Source organism: Ceratotherium simum, chromosome 17, assembly GCF_057802395.1.
Source record: "Ceratotherium simum simum isolate JZ-2026a chromosome 17, ASM5780239v1, whole genome shotgun sequence".
NCBI lineage: Eukaryota > Metazoa > Chordata > Mammalia > Perissodactyla > Rhinocerotidae > Ceratotherium > Ceratotherium simum.
In genome coordinates this window covers 2,327,046-2,354,157 of record NC_141916.1, presented here as the reverse complement: position 1 = coordinate 2,354,157, position 27,112 = coordinate 2,327,046, and the positions used below count along the sequence as shown (strand labels likewise).

At 42.6% G+C, this 27,112-nt stretch overlaps 1 protein-coding gene across 1 annotated transcript in view; it reads right to left on the bottom strand.

Annotated features, from left to right (window-relative positions):
- Nucleotides 1–18,529, bottom strand: part of CPM (carboxypeptidase M) — a 78,669-nt gene extending 60,140 nt beyond the window's left edge. The window contains exon 1 of the mRNA XM_004429396.3: nt 18,220–18,529. Coding sequence (XP_004429453.1) covers nt 18,220–18,379 — 160 coding nt within the window. The 5' untranslated portion in view covers nt 18,380–18,529. The remainder of the gene's footprint in view (nt 1–18,219) is intronic.
- Nucleotides 18,530–27,112: the final 8,583 nt, after the last annotated feature.

Genomic DNA, 27,112 nt, shown 5'->3' with positions numbered 1-27,112 from the left:
CTACATGTACCAACGCCCAACACACAAAAGTGAAAAAGGCAACCTGCATAAGAATGCTTAGAGTGAGGCCCATAAAACAAACTATAGACATGTGTATATACATAATGCATAGAAAAGTTTAGATATGAAATTTTTTTCCTTCACAACATATTGTGGACATCTTCTGATGTGAAAACATAAAAATCTACCTCATTCTTTTATCAAGGTTGTATAATATTCCATTGACTGGGCATGGCACAATCTAATTAACTCCATGTTGATGAACGTTTGGGGTTTTTTTGGAACAGCTTTAATGAGCTACAATTCAAGTACCATACAATTTACCCATTTAAAGCATACAATTCAACAGTTTTGGTATATTACATTATTAACTTTTAAAAGTTGTGTTAAAACATATATAACATAAAATTTGTCATTTTAACCATTTTAAGTATACAATTCAATGGCCTTAATTAGATGACTATATCATTTTCATTTTTTACTATTACAAATAATGCTGTAAATCTACATCCTAATACATACTTTGTGCAAATGAGTTTCTCTACAGGATAGAAAGCTCTCCTCTGCTGAGGGCCAGTGATCAAGAGTGATACAGAGGAATATAGGTTGGTCTTCTCCTAAGATTCCTACAATATTGTTAAACATGAGTTTAAATTTCTTAAAGAGATAGGAGATTTTCCAAAGCAAATGCAAGAGCGGAAAAAGAAAAACCACTTATTTTTCTATGTTCATTCACATTATCAAGTATATAAATACAAGCCAACTAAAGCAAAGGATATTTGTTACCCAGTATCTGAGCACACATATGCTCGATCCCAATGGAATCAGTTATCTGGTGTCTGACAGCCTATCCTGAGTCTTTTTTGCCAAACATACCACAAGCAGTTGTACCCTGCAGAGAGAGACAGAGCCTTAATATTAGAGGAGTTCCTAATCTGGACTTCACAGTCTAATTAGAGGCTCACCTTGGGCTACGCACTTAATCCAACGGCCTCACGGATTCCTCTGTGAAACGGAGGGTCTGGCCTGGACGCTGTGACTCGGATGGCCCAGGTCACAAGGTGTGCCGGCAGGAGCGAGGTCATGGGGAACTCTGGTCTGTCTGCCAGCTACTTGCTCTGTGGCCTTGGGCGAGTCACTTCTCCACTGGCACGTCGGTCTCTAAAGCTGTCAACTGGCATTTACCTCATAGGGCGTTGTGAAGATTCAACAGAACAAGTACAAATACTGCCCCTCCTGTGCCTGACACCAAAGATGCCCGCAATGAACGGCAGCTTCAAGTGTTTTAAACCCCAAAACATGTATCAGTGCCACACTTCAGAGTTGCCAAATATCGCAGTGTGTATAACAGCAATAACAGCAGCATATCCTTCTATCGCATTATACGTGCCAATCACATTCTGAGGACTTAACACCATTAACTTATTTAACCCTCTCAACTGCCTCTGAGGTAGATACCATTATTTCCATTTCACCGAAGAGGAACTCGGCCCACAGAGGGGAAGAAATGTGTACAAGATGACAATTACTGAGGAGCAGAACCAGGATTTGAATAGGCAATCTGCACTCTTTAGGGTCTGTGATCTTAACCACTATCCAAGGGTCTTATCACTGTTTAGAAATGTCTGTGTAGTTACGAGTGTGGGTCTACACATGGTATCTGCCCCTATTCTGACAGCTCCCCACTTTCAATACACAATACCAAGATCTCTTCCTTACCAAGATTTTAAAAATTATGATTATTTTGCTAAACACTCAATTTTCACCCTATCGCCTAATTTAAAAACCTATTATTTAAATGACTGCCAGATGATTACTTGCTTTAAAGGGTGAATATTTATATATAAAGAGTGAATATAGGCAAAGGCATTATTAAACTCTCATTGGTCACTCACGACCTCTAAGATCATGCCGTGACACCTGTGAGTCTGAGACGTTTTGGAACTCCAATGCAGAGAGGTACCTTCCCATCCTGGGCAGCACTCATTCCACTAGGTTCCCCTATTTCCCCAGAGCTGCCACCTCAAAACTGAATGCTTTCTCATAGGACCACAGCTCATATGTCCCTCAGAGGAAATATAGTCCAGCCTCAGTGTCTGGCAGCCTGTGATTCTGTTAACGCACCCAGTGGAAAAGGTCATTTTGTTTTCCTTCCCTAATTTACTTCTATCTCCACCTCTAACACACAGGGAAAAGCTTTCCCCCTCTAGCGAGAGGGATCCGAGTGGCAAGGAATGACACAGTGACTTGCCTGACTCACCCAGCTCGTTCCCGGGACGCCCAGGAGGAGCTGAGACTGGTCAGAGCAGCTCAAGCGTCCCCATCTTGCACTGCCATCTTCCCCTCCCTGACATGACGGATGCGGAGTGGGCTCTGTCCCACCCATCGCGTGGCTTGATGTCTTATGGATAGTCTTCCCCAGGGGTCCTGCAGCCTTAGCATCTAAGGCATCTCAGTCTGTGCTCACTGGGAAACCCAAAGCTCCTGATGGCCAGATTCTGCCCCTACGCTCCCCACCCTCCTGTTCCACCCTGTCCATCAATGGAGTCTGTCTAAGACTGAATCTCAGGTGTGAGGACGGAGCCCAGGCAAATCAGTAGAGGTGGGTAAGTGTTTCTGAGCATTTTGAGATATTTAGGGAGACTGATATGCCCAGAGCATAGCAAGGATGTAGGCGTGGGGAGGGTCAAGAGCAAGATCTTTTGGGGCCGGCCCGGTGGCGTAGCGGTTAAGTTCGCGTGCTCTGCTTTGGGCGCCTGGGGTTCACGGGTTCAGATCCCAGGTGTGGACTTATGCACTGCTCATCAAGCCATGCTGTGGCGGCGTGCCATATAAACTAGAGGAAGATGGGCATGGATGTTAGCTCAGGGCCAATCTTCCTCACACACTCAGAAAGAGGGAGATCTTTTGCTAACCCGACACACAGATGGTCAGCCAGGATATACAGAATATATCCAATGTTTTCCAACAGATATAATCTTGTTTTGACCTGTTTCAGAGGGCTCTGAACCTCTGTAAAGCGTCATGAATGCAGGTCCCACTAGAACACCACGTTCCAAAGGGCAGGGACCAATACCTCCGGGCACTCGCCTGCGAGTCCAGCACCCTGCCCTGCCTGTGGCACATCCTCAGTCTCCTCTTGCAAAGGTACCACAGACAGCGCAGTGCTTTCCACACTGCCCACCCGGTCGCGGAACCTTTGTTCCAACAAAATCTTCTGTGAGAATCCAATGTAAAAAGTTAAAGCCAAGTGGCTCTGGTTTAAGGAAGAGGACCCCAACCTGTCTCTATCTCCATACCCACTGAAGCACCCCAAGTCACCTCGACAGAAGCCTCCAAGCCCTCGAGACCATCTGAAAACTGGAAGCACTGGGGCTTTGAATCCTGACAGACCTGGGTTTGAATCCCCAGCTCTGCCACCAACCAGCTGAGTTGATTCGGGCAAGTCACCTTCTCCCCAAGCCTCGGTGTCCCGTCTGTGAAAGAGAGAGGATGCTACCTCGTTCCCAGACTGATGTCAGGACTTAATGCATGAAAGCAGCGAGTTAGTCAGCATCCAATAAAGTATGCAACTTTATCACTAACCCTCAAATACCCGTCTTATTCCTTTTTTAACATATTTTCCCAGGGATGGAGAACAGAATGTCCTGAGGACACACAGTTCCCTTGGGACTACAAATACCGCAATTTCAGTGAAGAGTTACGTGAGTCAAAATATTTTCCCTATTCATCACTGTTCTTTGAACAATCTGCTTCCAGACAGAAAAACAAACTCCATAATGACGAAATACTTCTAAAACTTTGGATTTTCCAGTGAGCACAAACTAAGACACTCAGAGACATGAGAAATCACCATCAAATCTCTATCTTTGGCTGTATGTACAGGGTGGTCCAGTGTCCTCAGCACACAGGGCTCCGCCCTTCCCGCAGCATGACCCCACCACGACCCCACCATGACCCCACCATGCCCCTCGGGGTCCGGTCTGCTTTCCATTCACTTTACCTGAATTCCTCTCCTCACCGTCAGCCTGTAACATTCGAACTTCGTTCAGTATCGACCCCCCGATGAGCCTTCCTCGACTGTACCAAGCACCCGGGGGCCAGGCCTTTGGAAGTTCGCAGCCCCTGCCGTGCTTTCCCACCAAGGTGCCGGTGTAAGGCCCCCAGGCCCAGTCCCTGAAGAGGAAGGCCCAGGTCTTGCTCTTCCTCGTGTCCTCCCACACAGGCTCTAGTCAACAACAGGAGCTCAATCAATACTCACTAAACCAACACACAAATGAATTAGTAAAAGACAAACCTGGGTCAAGGACCCAAATCTATCAGTTACCAACATATAATTCTGGACCACCAATTTCTTCATCTATGAAATTTGTTCTCAGCTCTAAAATGGAATGTAAATCACTCATCACGGAGTTTTTATACAGCTCAGATGAGGGACACGTTGAAGGGCCCAGCACAGAACAGCTTCCTGACAGACAGCAGTCCATTTCCTTCACGTGCCCGTCCCCACTGCTCCCAGTGAACAGCCTACTAGAGAATGAGACCAAGATTAAGTTCCCTCTCATTCCACCTGAAAATACAGATGGTTGTATTTCATAACAACAACATCCCCAAATTATTTTAAAATAGAAAGTATCTGTTTCTATCTTGTGCACTGTTGGTGGGGACATAAACTGGTGCAGCCACTATGGAAAACAGTATGGAGGCTCCTCAAAAAATTAAAAATAGAAATACCATATGATCCAGCAACCCACTTCTGGGTATTTATCTGAGGAAAATGAAATTACTATCTCCAAGAGATATCTGCACCCCCATGTTCATTGCAGGGTTATTTACATTAGCCAAGATGGAAACAACCTGAGTGTCCATAGGTGGATGAATGGATGAAGAAAACATGATATATATATATATATATATATATATGTATATAGACACACACACAGTCATGCATCACTTAATGATGGGGACACGTTCTGAGAAATGCATCCTTAGGCAATGTTGTCATTGTGCGAACTTCATAGAGTACACTTACACAAACCTAGATGGTACAGCCTACTACATACCTAGGCTGTATGGTACTAATCTTATGGGACCACCATCATATATGTGGTCCATTGTTGACCAACACATTGTTATGTTGCATATGACGGTATATATAATGGACTATCATTATTCAGCCATAAAAAAGAAGGAAATCCTGCCATTTACAACATGGATGGACCTTGAGGGCATTAGGCTAAGTGAAATAAGTCAGACAGAGAAAGACAAATACTGTATGATCTCACTTACATATGGAATCTAAAAAAGCTGAACTCATAGAAACAGAGTAGATGGTGGTCGCCAGGAACTGAGGGATAGGGGAAATGGGAAGACGTTGGTCAGAGCGTACAAACTCCCAGTTATAAGATGAATAAGTTCTGAGGATCTAATGTACAGCAGAGTGGCTACAGTTAACAATACTGTATTACACACTGAAAGTTGCTAAAAGAGATCTTTTTTCCCCTTCTCCCCAAAGCCCCAGTGCATGGTTGTATACCCTAGCTGTAAGTTGTTCCAGTTCTTCCATGTGAGCCACGGCCACAGCATGGCTACTGACAGACGGGTGGTGTGGTTCCACGACCGGGAAACAAACTCAGGCCGCTGAAGCCGTGAAAGCGCCGAACTTGAACCACCAGATCATCGGGGCTGGCTCAAAAGAGCAGATCTTAAGTGTTCTCACCACCATCACCACCACAACAAAATAGTAATCATGTGAGGTGAAGGACGTTAACTAACCTTATTACAGTAATCATTGTACAACGTGCATGTGCATGAAATCATCACGTTGCACACTTTAAACTTACACAATGTTAATATGCCACTTATACCTCAATACAGCCGGAAAAAAAATAAAATTTCTGTTCCTAAATAACTCTGGCATTTCTCTTTGAATTCTAGATTTAATTAATATTTATCAGTTTCTGTATAAGTTTGGCATACACAGAATTTGTCTCCAAAACTGCTGGTTAAAAAATCTATGCTCTGTGAGGGCAAAGAGAAAAGACACTATGTGTAATACACTATTGAAATGTTTCTAATACATTCTATTGGTAAAAATAAATTATCTTTAAGGTTTAAGCGAACAATCTGATCCAATTACAGTATTTAAATTAGAACTCTACACATTGGTAGTTCTTAGGAACTGTTATTATTTTTACAGATTTAATATCACATTTTCTTGGTGCTCTGGTTTACTCACCCTGGTGTTTGTATTTTCCGTTTTTTTTTCATTCCAGAAATGGGTGTTCTACCATATTTCTTAAAGGGAATCGTTATTGTAATACAAAATGACTTGTAAAACTATCAGAAACTTTCCAATCAAGAGCACACATCTGGGCCGGCCCCGTGGCTTGGTGGTTAAGTGCGCGTGCTCCGATGCTGGCGGCCCGGGTTCGGATCCCAGGCGCGCACCGAGGCACCACTTCTCCGTCCATCCTGAGGCTGAGTCCCACATACAGCAACTAGAAGGATGTGCAGCTATGACATACGACTATCTACTGGGGCTTTGGGGGAAAAAATAAATAAATAAATAAATAAATCTTTAAAAAAAAAAAAAAAAGAGCACACATCTGTCATTTTCCTATCGGGCATGAATCCCTAGGATGATTACGACTACCCTTGGATGAAGTAAGAGGTGTCTAATGAGGTGTACAAGGTCTCCCACGACCTGCCCACCCTGCCTCCTCTCTCCCCTTCTCTCTCTCCAGCCACAAGGAACTTCTGTGGTTTCTCAAGGTCACTATGCTCCTTCACTACCAGGCCTCTGAATGCGCTGTTTACTGCCTTCCTTCCCCCTTCCACCCTGCTGACTTCTCTTGATCCTTCAGGTCTCGGCCACGGTGAGTCCCCCGCTGCATGCTCCCACAGGGCTGATCACATTTGTATTTACTGATGTCTCTTCCATCCCACCTACCCCTCAGACTGTCGCCTTCATCAGGGCAGGACCACGTCTAACTTCTTTACCTCTACATTCCTGTGCTAGCACATGCCACAAACTATATTAGGCATTCCATAAATGTTTGCTGAACAAATTGAATGAACCGTCTGGAGAACAATGGAATTTAACTAACCAGACTTGGGGACACATCACTTTACGGCTCTTCGTTTTCACTTACAGCAGCAATTCAGTGTGGTCAACCACGACCTCAGCCAAGAAAGAGTTAACACAGCTGGTCTGTTTTACTCACTTCTTGCTTATCTCTGAGAACACCTGCAGTCACGGTACTGACCCTGAACCAAACTCTGAGCGCTAAACTTCTGAAATGTTCACTAATTGATGATGTTATTTTGTACCTCCCAGTCAGTGGGTCAGGACGTACCAAGCTGAAAGCAATGTTTAAAGTAAACATAAAGACTCACGACGGTGCACCTGGTACCCAGTGTGGGTCTGCACCCACAGAGCTCTGTGCCCAGCTCCCTGGAAGAAGTCTGGACCGCCAGGACTCCAGCCGGTTTCCCTGGGCGGAGGTACAGTTCACAGCGGAGAGAAGAACGCTCCTGCGGGATCCTCAGAGCGGGAGGACAAGCCTGCACTGACCTCTAGTTGGCCTGTGTCTATTGTTATCCTGCCGTTCCCGCACCGCATCCTTTGCTAATAAGTCTTAGCTGTGAACAAGACTTGATGTTGAGTCATGAGTCCTGCCAATAATTCCCTAGGTGGTCCTAGGACCCCGGAACAGCCTCCTTCTGGAAGTGCCGTCCTTCCTTGATGTCTGTGACCCCATTCTTTGTTCTCCTTCCACCTCATGGCTGATTTTCTGCCCATCTCTTTCGCCGGCTTCTCTCTCTACTAGACTCCACATGTTGGAGGGTCCTACGGCTCTGTGCTGGCCTCTTCTTCACCTCCTCTCTCGTTCGATTATTTTATTAGTCCCATGGGTTTCAATACTATCTGTACGTTGATGGCTCTCAAGTTTCTTTCCATAGTCAAACCTCTCCCCTGAACTCCACATACACACCCAGCTGTCGATATCTCACTGGATGTCCACCAAGGATTTCAAACTTATACAAAACTGCCTAAATCAGAGCTCTTGATTTCACCCCAAACTTGTCCTCTTCTAGGTTCTCCCATCTTGGTAAATAACTCCTCATACACTCCGTTGCCTAAGCATAAAATCTAAAGGTCATCCTGGATTTTTAATTTCTTCCTGACCTCTGCCCACTCTCCTTCCAATCCACTAACAAATATTGTCAGTTTTATTTCCAAAACAAATCTCTAATCCCTCCACTTCTCCCCATTTCTAATATAGTCCTGCACAGCATAACGATGTTTCAGTCAACAATGGACCACATATGCGATGGGGGTCCCATCAGATTAGTACCATATGGCCAAGGTGTGTAGTAGGCTGTACCATCTAGGTCTGTGTAAGTGCACTCTATGATGTTAACACAACTACGAAATCACCTGACGATGCATTTCTCAAAATGTGTCCCCATTGTTAAGCAATGCAGGACTGTATAGCATCTTAATCCAAATCACCATCGGCAACATCTGCCTGGATTATCATAGTTGGATTATTTTCCCTGCTTCCATACTTGCCCCTTTTGAATTAATTCACTATTCAGTAGCCAAAGTTATCTTTTTTCAAACCTACATAAGATTACATCATTCTGCTTAACAGCTTTCAATGGTTTCCCATTATTCTCAGAACAGAATTCAAATTATCCATGTTTGAATCGTCCTATGAGGCCTCCGTGCACTGTCCCCTGCACATATCTCCACCTTAATCCAGTACCACTCTCCCCTTGCCCCTGTGCTCCTGCTCACTAGTCTTGTTTCTATTCTTAGAATACAGTAGAACCCTTTCTGCCTCAGGGCCTTTGCACCTGCCACCTGCCTCTGCACTCTGAACTAGTGTATGCTGTAGAGTCTGAAAACACATTTTGTACATTTAGAAGCACATGTTCTTGAAACTCAAAAGATGACCAAGTCCAACTAAACATTTGTTAAGGCTAGAATGTGGTATTTCCACATTGAGAAAGGAACTCACCAGTAACAAACGACACACCAGGTAGGCCTGTCTCTAGGTTATCACTAGTACAGTAATACTATTTATCTGAGTGCCTAAGAGGAACAGAAAAAACCAAAATGTATTCCCCAATTGAGCAACCTTTGTCTGAAATTTAACTCCACGTGCATCTGGTATTATTGTTAAGGTGTCAATAAATCTTTATAATTAAAAAATAATGGGAAAACTCCTGTGAAATTGCCACATGTTAAATGACCTGTGCTCCCCACTTGTCCCCAGGAGTCTACACTTCACGAGAGTACCCCCCGTAAAAGAATGTTAATGGGTGGGCTCCACTGAGTTACCAACAATGGGCAAAGGAATGGATATTTAATAGGGACTAAAAATTAAAGTGAAGACACCTTCAACAGTCCATCCACCTGGGTATTTCCCAAACCGGTGCCTTTCTGAGCCACTCACAGAAAGAATAATTACACATGTCGGCTGCCTTCACCTTAAATCTGTACGACATTCCTGAGCACAGAGGGAAAAAAGACACTTAAAGTTGAGGGGTTTCAAATCTCTGCTTAACTTTTTTGGGAGGATGGGGGAAGGCTTCACCACATGATCCTTTTCTCTCACTTTTCACCTTCTCCAATAGACACTTGAGTTATTCTTGCACTGTTCAAATAAAACTGGGGATATTTACTTAAACTCTTCATGGAGGGGTGTGTAGCTCCCATATTTACTCTCTCTTCTCTTAATACATGTTTGGGTATTGTTCGGGGGGTCCACGGGGAGGGGGGACAGAACCACTTTACGCGCCTCAATGAATAATTAAACTACGCTCTTTACCACCTGAAGGACACTAACTTCCCCCGCCTCCTCCCACACTCCAGGGACTTACCCTGAGCTGGGGCATCATGAGGCCCTGCAACTCCGCCTCTCCGAGTCATCACCCTACTTACCATACAATAGTTTTAGCAAAAAAGGTTATATTGTAAGAAAACAATTTCATTTTCTTGAGAGACTGAAGTACTTACTACATACAATGTAAGTAACTATATAACGTTATATACATAGTTACATATATGTGACTATATAAAAGTATATACAAAATATACACCCTGTATACTTATACAACACACTAACATGCTCTACAGTATACTGTACACAAGTGTTTTCACACTCCTGTTTCATCTACTGTGCACGGAAAAACTCCCGCTTTCACCCTAGAGCGCCTGTCGCAGAAAAGAAGCACATGTTGGAGCCCAGGACACAAAGATGAGCAAAGCCTCTCCCTGCCCTCCAGCTGTAACACAGATAGAGCTACTGCATGCTCTGGAAGAGGAGCACAGGGAGATTCTAACTCTGCCCAGGGGACTAGAAAAAGGCTTCCAGGAGGAGGTAAGATTTTGAACTAAGCCTCAATTAACTGAATAAATGATCAAATGGTCTCTAACATCCATTCCTGCTCTACAAATGTGACACTGTGCTCAATTTCACCTGAGTGTCCTCATAATACACCTATGCACTTTGTCGGAAAGGCGTTAGGCATGCATTTGGATAACCGTCAGTTCACGTGACTTCAGCTGTGCTCCCTAAGTATGGTTCTTGTTTCCTCAGAGAGATTCCTCTCAGAGAAATTAAAAAACTGGGAAAGCAATTAATTGAAAGCTCTTTATTTAAAACAACGGAAGGGTTACTGAGCTGGTTCCTAGTACTGAACTCTGACAGGGCAAACCCTCCGAATACGTAAGCACTATCGTTAATGCCTGTTACCCCACCAGGAAGGCCATTATCTTCAGCTCCGGGTAAGTTCGTAATAAGTCTGCGGAGCAGTCTGAAGCCGACTTGTTTGAAGTTGGTGGCACTTTCTGACGCAGAGGACTCTAAGCCCTCTAGTTGACTTTGACGACGCTATGTACGTGAAAGGGCACAGACCAGAAAATCTGTACTTTAAACATCTGACATGCAGCAATGCTCACAAAACAGAGGTGAGAAACATTTTTAATGTGCAACTCGTGTCTGTCTTATTTTAACACAAACTCAAATTAGGACTTCCTGATCTCTCAGCAAACTACTAACTGCATGACACTGAGCCGCCGCGGAGCTGGGAAGAATACCAGTGGTTTTCAGTCACTAGATAGGAAGATCTGACTTAATCTCCCTTCCCTAACCCAAATGCATGTTGGTATTCGATACAATCTTTTTAAAACCTTTTACTTTAAGATTCTTTTTATCTTACTTTCTTACTCTGTGCTCTCAGAGAAAGGGACATGCTAAGTACACAAACTGACAGGAGGAAACAGGGCTACTGGCAGTTATCGCCTCTCAACTCCAGATTCTGCTGTCACCAGTGTTACCTCCAGACACACTTGTTCACTGATTAAGAACAGAAACCAAACACCTTTTGGCTGCTGGCTACATATACTTGAAGCCGGTCCTTATCAGCGCCATGTCTGTGATTTTAGACCAGTGGTTCCTAACTCTCTCAGTCCATGCCTCTTTTCTCATGTCCAGTATTTTGCAACCCCTCCTTTACCATGCTGTCATAAAATTCACAGAAAATATAACATATTTACATACACAATTTCAAAAAGATCAATGTAATGTTCAAACCGCATATAAAAGAGAAAAAAGGAAAGCGATTTATAATAAAATCCACTATCGGTTTGTAAATACTTGGGCATGCTCCTCTAAAAGACACACTGAGAATTCAGATGCTCGTACTCACCCTTGAGAGTTATAGCACAAAAGCAGGCTGATTCAGCTGTGTGGGAATGGGGGCCAGGATTTTATGAACACGAAACATCTCTCAATCAAGTTCAGAGAACGACAAAACCGAATTTTCCCTCAATTTACCTACAGTTGCATTCCTGGAAAGTTCAGTGAGTATTAAAATTGTGGGAAAAGGTATTTTGTGTTTGTACATAAAACAGTCTGATTTTAGGCTCAGATCACCGTGACGTGGCCTTTCACCTATGGAGGGCCTGGGAAGTGCGGGGACAACTTTTCACTATGTGTGACGATTCTGTGCATCACTGACAAGATCAGGAGGAGGCATCAGGAGGGTCCCCCCCAGGACTTAGGAGTTATGGCCTAAATCTCCCCTCATTTTCCAAAACTCCCCTTAGGGGGCAGTACTGCTCTGACCGAGAACCACTGTTCTGACTCCTGAGTTGGCAGGTGGGTGTGCCCTAAGTGTGCAAACCAGCATCTCAGCCTTCTCATTCTGCCTCATCATCAGAGTTCTGGCATACAGAAAAAAAAAATTTAGGTCTATTCCAAAATTCAAGCTGCTTTGGATGAAACTGTGAATACCAAAAAGGAATCAAGGAATTCCACAGATCACTCAGCACATAAAAACACTTAATACAGACCTTTTCTGGAATGACAGAGGATGCCTGTCAACTTTTTCAGAATCACAGGGGTCAGGGGCAGGAGGGGTGGGTGAAGGGGGAAGGGACGAGAACAGAAAGGTAACTGGAGAAACTTCTCTACAGCAAAGAGGTGTGTAGGTCCACTATTCGACACAAGACAGACTGGTTCCAGTCACCCCTCTGTCATTCACTAACAAGGGACAGCTCACTTAATCTCAACTCTTCACATGTACATTGGGGGATGATAATGGTATTTCATACCATTGTTAGAATGATGAAGTGAAATGTATATGTAAGGTGCCAGGCAAATAGTAAAACTCACATGATGTTGCCGGTCATTATTATTTTTTAAAAGTTTCACACGCCACTTGCTCCTAGAGTATTGCTGTTTACACATATTTGAGATTTGGAATAAAAATGGTTACTAGATATAAGAAGCAGAGTAAAATTCTGTGTCACTTTTTGGATATTCTCTGTCTCAATTTCCTCTTTTAAAATATTACACTACAAACATAGGGGAAATCTAAATCGTTTCCTTACAAGAAACAAAAGGCAGTGTCGTGAAGAAACTCGGAATGGTTATAAAACAAGGCTGATATCTGCAAGATGTTCCAGAAAAGGACTTGGCATTTCAAGTTAAAGAAGGAGAAAGGCTTCCTAAACCGATGTACTAACTTTAAATCACAAACGTGTATTATGGCCAAAATTCCTAGATTTTAGGGGTTTTATTGATATTTAGGCCTCAATATGTCGATATTTACATCACAAAGAACATTTTATTCAGGCAAACTGGCTTTACAATCACACTTGAGAAATAAACAGAGTGTGACAGAAAAGCAAATGTCGTGGCAAAATTTTATTCACAATGTTCTTTTCTGAGGGCAAATCCCAGCCCAAATCTGCCCAGTAAAGGGCAGTAGACAGTGAGAGATCTGTGTCTCTCTTTGGGGTAGGAATCTAAGCCAATTCCAGGGGGATTTTTGCGCATCTGAGATGGTATGAAGATTCCTGGCAGAATTCAATAAATCTGTTGAATGAATATGTGAAGGTGAGAGTTCTTGGGGAAAAAGCACAAGAAAGAAATTCTCCCTTATACTTTAAACACAACAATGAAAAATTGATACTACAGTAATCTTTCATTATTATTATTAGAACACAAGATAAGATCTACCCTCCTAACAAATTTTTAAGTATACAATACAGTACTGTCAACTGCAGGCACTATGCTATACAGCTGGTCTCTAGGACGTATTCATCTTGTATAACTGAAACTTTGTACCCTTTGACAAATACTGCAGTAATCTTTCAAACGACTAATGCCAGTACTGATTGATGACTCGTATAAGATTTAGAAGGGTTGTTTTTTTCTTAGCATACATTTCTCGTGAAATTATAAATCAATACAATCTTTCCGGAAGGCAACTTGGTTATATGTATCAAATACGTAAAACTGCTTAAGACTCAGTAATTCCCTTTTTGTTTTATGTAGCACTTACTGTGTGCCAGGAATTATTCTAACAACCCAGGGTCACACTGCTACAAAGTAGAGGATCTAGAATTTGGACTTGGGCACTGCAGTTCCAAAGCCTGTGCTGACAACTTTTGCTGTCTTAGCTACGAAGATGTTCACTACAGCATTGTTTATAACAGGAAAAGTTCAGAAACAAACTAAATGTCCATCAACCGGGTGTAAGTTACATAAACAATAGTACATCCACTGACAAGATACAAAGCAGGCATTAAAAATCAAGTTTTAGAAATAACGTGTTTGCACAGACAAGATATTTGGCTCAGTGGGAGGAGGACAATGTACAAAACAGGGCACACAGTGATTCCAGTCTAATGAATGTTTCCTTTGGATGGTGAGATTTTAATTTTCTTCTTGGTGCTTTGTTTTATCCTCCAGATTTTCTAAATAAACTTGAATTCCTTTTGTGCTCAGAAAAAAATTACTAATGACAAATTTCTCTCTAGATCAGCACAGCCCAAACAAAATACAATGCAAGTCATATATGTCATTCAAAATGTTTTAGTAACCATAACCACATTAACAAAAGTAAAAAGAAATAGGTGAAATTAATTTTAAAGTATTTCTTATTTAACCTATATTGCTAAAATATTACCATTTCAACATGTAATCAATAGAAAAATACTATTAATGGAATATTTTACTTTTTTAACATTAAGTCTTCCAAGTCATTTTCAGCACATCTCAGTTTGGTCTAGCCACATTTCAACTGCTCAGTGGCCAAGTGGCTAACGGCTACTCTACTGGACAACACAGCTACAGATCCTTGGCAGATGCCATACTTTTAGATCAAATGTGCCCAAACCATGACTCTGAAACCCTCCACCAACAACCTCCCTCTCCATGTAATCATCCACATCTGTGTCCAGCTGCTTCCTTAAAGAGATGTGCTTGGCAGATATGTGGATCTGGGTTTGAATCCTCCCTATAAGATTTCTCAGCTGTGTGATCTTCAGCAAGTTAATTAACTCCTCTGTGTCTCCTTTGACCTGTTCTTTAACAAGGATAATGCCTACTTTGAGTTGCTGAGATTGAAATAATGTATTGGAACACCTAATACATGGAATGCACTTGATAACAGAGATTTTTATTATCTATCCCTTCCCTTTGCAAGGTTCCTTATTCAGATAAAGGTTAGACTTAGCAGGAGGCAAGACAAGATTCTTACAATAGAGATGGTAGGAAATCTCATTTAAAATGGTCTGAGAACTAATTTTTTGGGGTGTGGAGAGCCTAGCTGGGGAAATCCACAATAAATAAATTATTATTTTAAAGGGGGCTCCTGAGGGCAGGGAACAAATGGCACACATCTTTGCTTGCTTCTCACGGCTTTTGCTCAGCAAATTTTCAATCCATTAAACAAACATAGAGATTACTGATTATGTGCCAGCCATCCTGCTCAACAAAGGAGGTTAGGAGGAAAAAGGAAAAGGGAGGTGCTCCCTTAACTGAATGGAGGAGTGAATGAACGAACCAATGAACATTGAACCTTTTCTGGTTTTTCTCAACTCAGGTGTCAGTTCTTTTTTTGAGTGGCTTCTCTTGTTTCACCTAAGATTTTCTTACTACGTCATTGGATAGTGGGGTTTCCTCCAAAATGCTCAACTGCATATGGTCAGTCTACACTGGCTGAATCTACGTGAAGGGCATGTGTATGCTCAACTTTTGTGTGTTTCAAACATTTCAAAATAAAAAGCTGAAAAGAATCACCAATTATAATAGAAGGTAATTATCATGACATGTATCAATGGGTTTACAGCATCACTGTTTCTAACAGAAATCATCAGAAACTATACAGGGGCTGGCCCGGTGGTGTACTGGTTAAGTTCTTGTGCTCTGCTGCAGTGGCCAGGGATTCACATGTTTGGATCCCGGGTGCGGATCTAGGCACTGCTCATCAAGCCATGCTGTGGCAGTGTCCCACATATAAAATAGAGGAAGATGGGCACAGGTGTTAGCTCAGGGCCAATCTTCCTCAGGAAAAAGAGGAGGATTAGCCACAGAGGTTAGCTTAGGGCTAATCTTCCTCACCAAAAAAAAGAAGAAAGAAACTATACAGATGCCCCAAAGAGGTGAATGACTACGAAAATTCACATCATCAAGGTGGTAAAACACCATATAGTAACCAATCCACATCTGCAGACTTGGTCAATGAATGGAAATAGGGAATGAAATAATGCAAATTGGGGAAAAACGCAGAATAGAATCCATGTTTACAGCAATGTAAATATATATGTGATATGCATTTACAAAAACTGAAAAAACATTTGGTGAGGTAGGAATATTACTTTCCCTTCTGAGTAGGCTGCCCACGTTCACAATAAAAAAAGAAAAATAAATAACACATGGTAAGCCCTGTTTGCCAGGCAAACTTACCTTATACCAGAGGGCAGGTCGGCGAGGCCTGTCTGGTGAAAAGAGGGCCATCAGAGGAGCACCGTCTTCCGTGCCTATGCTAGCCTGCAGGGATGCTGTGTAACCAACGCCTTGTCACTAGGGCACAGTTGAACCTAACACTTGGAACCTAGTAGCAGATTTGGGATTTTTTCCTAGTCTGAGTAATTATTCAGAACATACTCAACACAAACATTTGACCACTAGTGTCAGATTTTATTTTTACATGATAACTCCTCAGTCCTTTAACTAACCACAAGAGTGCATACAAGGTAAAAAAAAGAAGCCTGCTGGCTTTCATTATTATTGTGGTCTGATATCATGCAGGAGAGATCAAAATACCTGGCTCACATTAAGAAAGAGAGTGCCCAACTTCCTTTCACAAGCGCTTTGTGCTTGAAAAAAATAAAAACTTACCAAATCACTTAGTACTTAAAATTAACAACATCCTCCTCATCTTGTGGTTTAAGTGATGACTGAACAACAACTCAAGCTAGTTGTGTTCTATGTTTCCTTTATTAATATAATTAGTTTCTTAGATCTTTTTAAATTGCTCTTCTCTAGCCCTACAGGGAAATGATTTCAAAAGGTTGAATCCAAATGCTGATTCAAGATATGATTTCTCCTACATCCAACCTCTATAATTTTGGATTATAGAGCAATATAGAGTAATTCTGGCATCAACTCTTTGGCAATGTTGCCTAAACACAAAGGTACCATTACACACACAGGCCAGGATTTTTATTTTGCACTGCACATAAGCAAATTCATGTAATACTACTTTTTTAATATAAAAACCATAACCTTAATCTTGTAGGGAAAATGATTAAGAATATGGTAATTAAGAGACTCCTGATTGGCTCAAAAGCTCAGAGCTAAAATCCAGGTAGAGTTTGAACACACCTTATAAGGAGTTGAGATCCAAATTGCATAAACTTGACAAAACTTTTGATTTAAGCATTAAGTTTTCTGGTAAGCTCTTTGGGAGTAACAATATAATAAAAGAGGACTGAAAAATAATACTATCTGATAAAATTATCTGTCTTGTCCCCAAAATGTCTAAGCCTTGAAGTAGAGTGATCTGAGTCACAATCCTGGTGATAAAACTCACTATCTGGGTGATCCTGGGCAAAATTACTTAATTTCTCTACGATTCCCCATCTAGAAAAATAAGAATTACATAATATACAGTTATATATTTAAACTTAATATATAGTTTCTAAATTAAAACAATAAAGCAATTAAATGATAAATGTGAAAATGCTAGGAGCAGTAGCAATCACTGCTAACATATGTATTTTCCAGCAACTGTCTTATTCAAATAGATAATTTTAAAACCCGCCTTTAATTAGTATCAGAGCCACTTTTTTGCCTAACTTTAAGCTGCAGGGCTAATTATACATGACACAAATCTTACCAATAGGACTGTACTGTTTAAGATTAAAAGAAACTTGTAGGAATGACAGTTTTGCATAACTTTAAGCCCTATGGCTAATTATACATGACATAGAAATCTCACCAACAGAACAGCACTGTTTTAGTTTAAAAGAGACTTGAAATGATACTAACATTCCGAGTCGTATTTAAAGAAGCCAACGAGAAGGGAAACCTGAGATGGATAAACGGACTTCCTTGGCAGAAGTTCATCCACAAAAGGAACTGAAACACACATCCCGGGCAAGCCAGGTCTGCAAGACGCAAAATGACAGGACGGCACGAACGCGCAGGACTCAGCGACGCCGGGCGACCGCGGAGACGGCAGCAGAACCGGGTGTCCCGGCCACTCCCGGCCCAGAGGGAACAACTCGAGGACCGCCCGGCTCGGAGCCCGCGCAGCCCACCGCGGGGCCAGGGCGCGAGGGCGCGCGACGAGGGGGACGCGGACGGGGACGGGGACGGGCGGGGGACGCGCTCGCGCCGGCCCTACCTCTCACGGACTTCCCGATGCTGTGCAGGTGGGTGATGGAACTGTAGTTTCGGGCGACAGCCTTCAGAAACGCCTCCATCTCTGCCTGGTGGTGGTACCTGAAGTCCAGCGCGGCCACCAAGGGCAGCAGCAGCCCCAGCCAGAGGCGGGCGCGGTCCATGTTCCGGGATGGACGAGGTAAGCGCAGGCTGCGCGCAGGTCGGAGGGGCCGCCCCCGGCTCGGCCCCCGCCCCGGTCCCAGGTCTCCGGGACTGACCTCCCTGCCTCCCCGGAGGGAGAGCCGGCAGCGACACCTTCGGGAGTCGGCGCCCCGCTCCCCGCCGCCCAGCAGCTGTGCAGCGCCCCGCGCCCCGCAGCCTCACCCCGCCCGCCCCGCGCACCTCGCCGCCCGCGGGCCCGACCTTATATCCCGGCCAGGGGAGGCCCCGCCCCCGGCCCCGCCTCCGCCTGACTGACGTCCCGCCGGCCCACTCCGGCGCCGGGTCCCCTGGCGGGGCGGGCCGGGCGCGTCTGCCTCCCTCGCACCTGGGCCGGCGGGCGCCGCGCGGGGCAGGTGGGCGCGGGGGGGCGGGGAACGCGGGCGCCCGGCCTGCAAGTGTGTCCTCGCGGGGCCCGGGCTCCGGCCGCTGACCCGTAGGGGGCGCTCCGCGCGGGGCACTCGTGTCTCCGGCCGCAGCAGCTGCGGGGGCCGCGGGGTCTCCGGCCGCAGCGAGCTCGCACCGGGCTGGACCCCGGAGCCTGGGACGCTCTTCCCGCCCTGCGGCCGGGGCCCGGGGCCGCAGCTCCCAGCCCTGCTCTGCATCGCGAGGGGCTTAGGAAAGAAGGACGTGTGTCTACACGTTTTAATTGCCGTCAAGTGGGGAGTCTAGGAAAATTTCCAACAAATTTATATGGTGTATGAGATTTGACTAAATCAGAGTTAAATTTAAAAGTGGAAATCTCTCGGAAGAAAGCAGAGCCACTAGTGTAAATCCAACGCTCCAGCATTGTTTCTGGAAGGAGGGGGTGGTCTGTGTTTGCACCGGGGATAACAAGGACTTCACCGAAACCGGAGAGGCGGTTCGTGGTGCGGCAAAGACCGCGCGCACCTGTCACACCTTACCTGTCACACATTGTCTGTCACACATTGCCTGTCACACCTTACTTGTCACACCTTACTTGTCACACATTGCCTGTGAGGGTAACTGGGAGACTCCTGCCGAGGGTCCAGTGACTATAAAAATACTGAAAACCACTGATTTGGGATCACCTTTCTCTTTAACAGTTTAAAAACAGTGGTGCCAGGGCCCCACCTAGACTGACTGAAGAAAATTTCTCTCAATGAGGCCCAAGAAAGAATATTGCTTAAAAAGTACCTTAAGTGAATGGAACCTGCCTTTGAGAGTTGAGAACCGCTGGTAATTGTGGGCCCCTCTTTGTTACAGAAACGGATGCTACTGTAGAACTGAGCTCTTTGCAGCCCTGAGGCCGGCTGTGATTCCCAGGCAGCAGAGTGGGAGGGTCAAGAGCTCAGACTATAGTGTCACATGATCTGGATCCCAGTCCTTGCTCTGACTCTGGTTGTGTCATCCCTCTGTGCCTCAGTTTCCTGGTCTGTAAAGTGGAAGTCATTGAACCTACCTGAATAATGTTCGCAGGCACATTACAAGAACTGTGCGAGGTGTTTATTACATAAATAATCTAGTTTAACTCATAAATCTTTAAGCAGAATTTTCTAAGAGTTGGAAAATCTTAATATGATACTGTTGGGTTTTCTGAGTGGATTCTTTAAAAAGGTATGCAGCAGTTCCTATGCATAATGTGACTGCTACTAGATGGGTTGAAGAGGTTCTCCTTTCATTGTTGTTCACTGACTGAGGCCTGAAAGGAGGGGGAATGGGGCTTAGGAGCTTAGCTGAATTTAGGCAAAGTCACTATAAGGAATGGGAAAGGGAACTGACTAGGAACAAAGTGAGGGTTTGCTGATCCGACTTGAGAAATCACACACTTGTAATAGAAGCATGGAAGTTATCTGATTTCCTTTAGTGGTGCTGTGGCTGGAGCCTGGAGGCAATGGTGGCTCTATCAACACTGGGATGGAGAGTGTCAAGGTGGTTGTTTCAGAAAAACAAAGGGATGAGGTATAGGTGAAAGGACTGCCCTTGGCGTTCACACTAGTGGGAGAGAAGCAAATTCAAGGGAGAGCAAGTCAGAGAACGGGGGTAGGGAGGACAGAGGATTGAGGGCTGAAGGTCTAGAACGTAGTGATCAAAGTGTGGTCCAGGGGCAGCATTGACACCACCCAGGAGCTTGTTGGAAACGCAGACCCCCTTGTCTCATTCCAAACCTACTGAGTCAGAACATGCATTTTAATAAGATTTCCAGATGATTCCTCTGTACATTCAAATTTGGTATGCACTGGTCTAGAGATCAGAAAGGTTTAGTTTTAGAGTAGGAAAGATATGGAAGAATAAAAGGTTGGCCTAGTAGAGGAAAACACTAAATGAAGTGTAAGACTTCAGAGATGATCTTTCTAAGCAAGACACTACTACAGGTAAACCATAATGAGAAGGCTGATAATTTACAATATAAATATGTATACCTTCTGTGCAGGAAAACTCAGCATAAAGGTTACCAGAAAAATTACAAACTGGAAGGAGGAATTCATAGCTCTTACAAAATCAAGAAGGGGCAAGGGACAATAATAGGCAATTCATAAATGCAGTGATACAAATGGCCATAAACACAGTAAAAGTCAGCTACCTGGTCAGCAACCAAAGAATTACAAATTAAAAGGGCATGGGCCGGCCCTGTGGCTTAGCGGTTAAGTGCGCATGCTCTGCTGCTGGCGGCCCGGGTTCGGATCCCGGGCGCACACCAACGCACCGCTTCTCCGGCCACGCTGAGGCCGTGTCCCACATACAGCAGTTAGAAGGATGTGCGGCTGTGACATGCAACTATCTACTGGGGCTTTGGGGGAAAACATAAATAAATAAAATTAAAAAAAAAATTAAAATGGCAAGGTAATATTTTGTTTATCTTATCACTAAGAAAGATTAAAAAGATTGACAATACCTGGAAATGGAGAGGATCTGGGGAAATGACATTTCTGGGGTTTTAATGGTATTATAAATTGATACAACCTTTCCGGAGGACAATCTGGGAATAGACATCAAAGTTTAAAATACACTCTTCCTTGCTAGGAATTTAAGCTATAGAAGTAATTTGAAGAAGTGCTGAGTTTATGTTAGGATCTTTATAAGCACCACTGTTTTTAATTGTGACAAAGTAGATAAACGTAAATGTCAAACAATAGCAGATTGATTATATCGGTGGTTCTCAACTGGGGGCAATATTGCCCACAGGAGACAGTTGGCAATAGCTGGAAACAGTTTTGATTGTCATGACTGGGGGGATGGTGCTACTGGCATCCAGTGGGTAGAGGGCAGGGATGCTGCTAACCATCCTACCATGTACAACACAGCCCCCACAACCAAGAATTACCCAGCCTCAAATGTCAGTAGAGATACCCTGGGTTAGATAAAGAGTATTATAGCCAGACGATAAACTATTTTTCAGCCGTAATAGTGGTGGTGTAGATCTGTATTTACTGGCTTGGAAAGATAAATCATGGAGTGGCAAAAAGCAGATTATAAAAGTAAAATGAATAGTAAGATCCAATTTTGCAAAGCAAACAAACAAAAAACTATTTCTGGCAAAAATTTAAAAGGTTACAAAAATGCTGAGTGTAAGCCCTTCGTTGCAGTGTTTGATTTTCTTGTTTGAATCTTTCTGTGTTTTCTGAAAAATTTTTCCAGTAGACATGTGTTACTTCTTTTAATAAAAAAAAAAAAAGGCATTTCTAAAAGCAAAACAGAGCAAAAATCACAGAGGCCTCAGAGACGAACAGTTCTGAATGAAAACCGGATCTAAATTTCCTTGGAGTGAATTACAGAGGGGAGGAAGGTCGCTGGAAGTGGCATATTCAGAAACTCAAAAGCTAGGGTGCCCCCCGGGGTGGCGCTGCCCAAGGGTTCTGACCTTCCCCGAGATGGAGACAGCGTCTGGAGCGGGGAAGAAGATAGCCAGGGGCTGAATGCCTCAGCAGTCGTCCGCGAGGATGGAGGAGCAGTGCAGCTGGACATCGTGGCCTTCAAGCTTTCTCTGTTTTCCTCCCAAAAGTGTCACCAAAAAATAAGAACAAGATAAAAGAAATTTTAAAAATCTACAAATTCCACTTACCCAGAAACAACCATTCTTGAAACAAATTTAGGTATTAATGAGTCCCCTCATGTGGCACATTTGTTTGTTTGTTTCTTTTTTTTGAGGAAAATTGGCCCTGTGCTAACATCTGTTGCCAATCTTCCTCTTTTTCGTTTTTCTCCCCAAAGCCCCAGTATATAGTTGTGTATCGTAGTTGTAGAGTTGTAACTCTTCTATGTGGGATGCTGCCTCAGCGTGGCTTGATGAGCCATGAGTAGGTCCGCGCCCAGAATCCCCACTGGTGAACCCCCCGGACACTGAAGTGGAACGCGTGAACTTAACCGCTGTGCCACCCGGCCAGCCCCTACACACTTTGTTTCTGATAGTTCACTATTATACTCAGCACATCCATAAATGTTCTTAGAGCTAAATCTTGGAGCACATCCTTATCTCCTTAGGAACAGTTCTTAGACATGCAATTTGAAATATTTGGCCAAGTTACTCCTATAAAATGTCAAAAGTATAATTTCAAAATGTTAAAAAATAATTCTCATACAAATACAGAGTAAACAGGTCAAGCTTTTATTTTAACTCATTCTTGAGGAAACCAGTAGGAAACAAAGCAGGTTCAAAGAAAGATATGAGAAATAATGTATTTGTGTGTGTGTATATATATCAAAGTAAGAAAAAAGAATACTGAAATCATTCTACATTATTGCTAAATTAGATGTAAATCTGATTAATGTTCTACAGAGCAATAAACTATAACCTTTAGTGATATCTTCTTTACAGAGCAGAAATCATTTCCATCTCCATAGGACAAAAATTCTTTGTATCTCTATTAGACAAAAATATTAGAATCTTACCAATTTTATACAAGTTAACATCTAAATTTCTTTTTTTAACATAAGTTTTGGTCTATGTCTATTAAAGAAATTGAATCAACAGCTAATATAACCTTCCAAAACAGAAAGTGCCAGGCCCAGATGGATTCACTGGTGAATTCTAAAAAACATTTAAGGAAGAAATTATTGCCTGTTCTCTGCAATCTCTTTCAGAGGACAGAAGCAGAGGGAACACTTCCTAACTCATTCTAGGAGGCCAGCATTACCCTGATACCAAAGCCAGACAAAGACATTACAACAAAAGAAAACTACAGACCAATATCTCTCGTGAACATACATACAAAAATCCTCAACAAAGTACTAGCAGAGCGAATCCAAAAAAGTATAAAAAGAATTATATACCACAACCAAGTTAAATCTATCCCAGGTGTGCAAGTCTGGTTCAACATTCAAAAATCAATTAATGTAATCCATCATATCAACAAACTAAAAAAAGAAAAATCACATGATCATATCAATAGATGCAGCAAAAGCATTTGACAAAATCCAACATCCATTCATGATAAAAGCTCTCAGTAACCTAGGAATAGAGTGGAACTTTCTCAACTTGATGAAGACTATCTACAAAAACCCTACAGCTAGCATCATACTTAATGGTGAGAAACTCGAAGCTTTCCCACTAAGACCAGGAACAAAGCAAGGATGTCCCCTCTCAGGACTCTTTTTCAACATCATATTGGAAGTCCTTGCTAATGCAATAAGGAAAGAAAAGGTACACCATTGGGAAGGAAGACATAAAACTGTTTTTGTTTAAAGATGACATGATTGTCTATGTAGAAAATCTGAGAGAATCGCCAAAAATCCCCCGGAACTAATAAGTGATTATAGCAAGGTTGCAGGATGCATGGTTACTATATAAAAGTCAATTGCTTTCCTATATATTAACAATGAACAAGTGGAATTTGAAATTAAAAACATAATACCATTTACATTAGCACCCTCCAAAAAGAAATACTTAGGTGTAAATCTAACAAAATATGTACAAGATCTATATGAGGAAAACCGTAAAACTCTGGTGAACAAAATCAAAGAGCTAAATAAATGGAGAGATATTCCACGTTCATGTATAGAAAGACTTTATATTGTCAAGATGTCAGTTCTTCCCAACTTGATCTATAGATTCAAGGCAATCCCAATCAAAATCACAGCAAGTTATTTTATAGATATCAACAAACTGATTCTAACATTTATATGGTGAGGCAAAGACCCAGAATAGCCAACACAATATTAAAAGAGAACAAAATTGGAAGATTGATGCTACCCAACTTCAAGACTTACTATAAAGCTACAGTAATCAAGACAGTGTGGTATTGGTGAAAGAACAGACAAATAGATGAATGGAACAGAATAGAGAGTTCAGAAATAGACCCCCCAAAAATATAGTCAATTGATCTTTGACAAAGGAGCAAAAACAATACAATGGATCAAGGATAGTCTCTTCAGCAAATGGTGCTGGAACAACTGGACATCCACATGCAAAAGAATGAATCTCAACACAGACCTTAAACCTTTAACAAAAATTAATTCAAAATGGATCACAAACATAAATGTAAAGCACAAAAATATAAAACTCCTAGAAGATAGCATAGGAGAAAGCCTAGATGACCTTGGATATGGTGATGCCTTTTGAGATACAACACCAAAGACACGATCCATGAAAAAATAATTGATAAGCTGGACTTCGTTAAAATTAAAAACGTCTGCTCTGCAAAAAAGACAATATCAAGAGAATTAGAAGACAAGCCACAGACTAGGAAGAAATTATTTGCAAAAGACACATCTGATAAAGGACCGTTATCCAAAATATACAAAGAACTCTTAAAAATCAACAATAAGAAAACAAACAACCCAATCAAAAAATGGGCCAAAGACCTTAACAGACTCTTCACCAAAGAAGAGATACAGATGGCAAATAAGCATATGAAAAGATGTTCCACATTGTATGTCATCAAGGGAAATGCAAATTAAAACAACAATGAGATACCACTACACACCTATCAGAATGGCCAAAACCGGGAACACTGACAACACCAAATGCTGGCGAGGATGGGGAGCAACAAGAACTCTCATACATTGCTGATGGAAATGCAAAATGGTACAGCCACTTTGGAAGACAGTTTGGCGGTTTCTTGCAAAACTAAACATATTCTTATCATACAATCCAGAAATCCCATTCATTGGTATTTGCTTAAATGAGTTGAAAACCTATGGCCACACAAAAAACTGCACAAGGATGTTTATAGCAGCTTTATTCATAATTGCCAAAACTTGGAAGCAACCAAGATGTCCTTCAGTAAGTGAATGGATAAATAGACTGTGGTATCTCCAGATAGAAACATTTTACTTACTAGATTACCAGTGTATTATAAAAGGATATAACTTAGGAACACCCTGATGGAAGAGATGCATAGAGCAAGGTATGTGGGAAGGGCTCTGAGTTTCTATGCTCTCTCCAAGCTCACCACTCTCCCCAAATCTCCACGTGTTCATCAACCTGGAAGCTCTCTGAACCCCCTCTTTTTGGGTTTTTATGGAGGCTTCATTACGCAGGCATGATTGATTACATCATTGGCTATTGGTAATTGATTCAACCTCCAGTCCCTCTCCCCTGCCCTGACCAGTCCCACCCTCTAATCACATGGTTGGTTCTCATGGCAACCAGCCTCCATCCTTAGGTGTGGTCCAAAAGTCACCTCATTAACATAACAAAAAACACCTTTAAGCTCTCATCACCCAGGAAATTCCAAAGATTTTAAGAACTCTAAGCCAGAAACGGGGACAAAGACCAAATATATATTTCTTATTATAAATCAGAATAGCACACCATCCCAAAGGAAACTCTCAAGGCCCAAAATAGAATCTAACAAACAAACAAATAGGACCCAAACTTTGAAGGGCTCTGAGCTTTTGCCAAGTTAGACCTTTATTTAACTCCTATTGGGAAATGATCTTTAGACTACAGCTGACTTATTTCAGTTTCACCTTTCCAGAAAAATAAGAAATATTGAAACTTAAGTACTATAATTGTCCCCTTGATCTGTGCCCCCAAATACCTCAGATTTTATTATCTACTTATAATAGCTGGAATATAGGTATCAGATAAATACTGCTAACAATTTATTTTCTGGAGTTTTCATTGAAAGCGTGAAACTGTCTGTTTTATGATCTTAAATTACCATCCTCTGGGGAAAATAGAAGAGAGGTGACGAGTGGCCTTGCTCGTGTGCTCGCTCCTGGAGTTCAGCTTCTCCTGAACTGGATGGACTGAAAGAGTAGGGAAGGGCTGGCTCCTCAGAGAGAAACTGAGGTGCATTTACTAGAAGAGAGTGGATAACCAGTGCATAGAAAAAGACAGGTGCCTGTCACAGCCGTCTGGATTTCCACAACTCCACATTTCTGATTGCAATGCTGCAGGGACATGTTCCTCTTTGATTAAATCAAGAACTAACACATACCATTCTGGAGAACATTTAGAACCGCTTTGGGAGAGCCACTTCAGCCAGGACGGCCACTCCAAGTACAGTTTTTGGGGGGTCTCAGAGAAACTAGACATGAGATCGGATAGCTGACCTAGGCAGCCCCTTCCTCCCCTTGAGAATTATGGGAAGCAATTGGCATGGAAATAATTATTGAGGGCATTGATATACTACATAATGTTATGTAATATATTAATGTTATAAATACTGGATTTCAGAAAGTAGAGATCCTATTTTGTAACTTGTAACAGTAAAGCAACCAGGAGAAGAGTGAAGTAGATTTACATCGTGTCAATTCTGGAACTGTGTTTCCCAGAATTCATTCCCCTA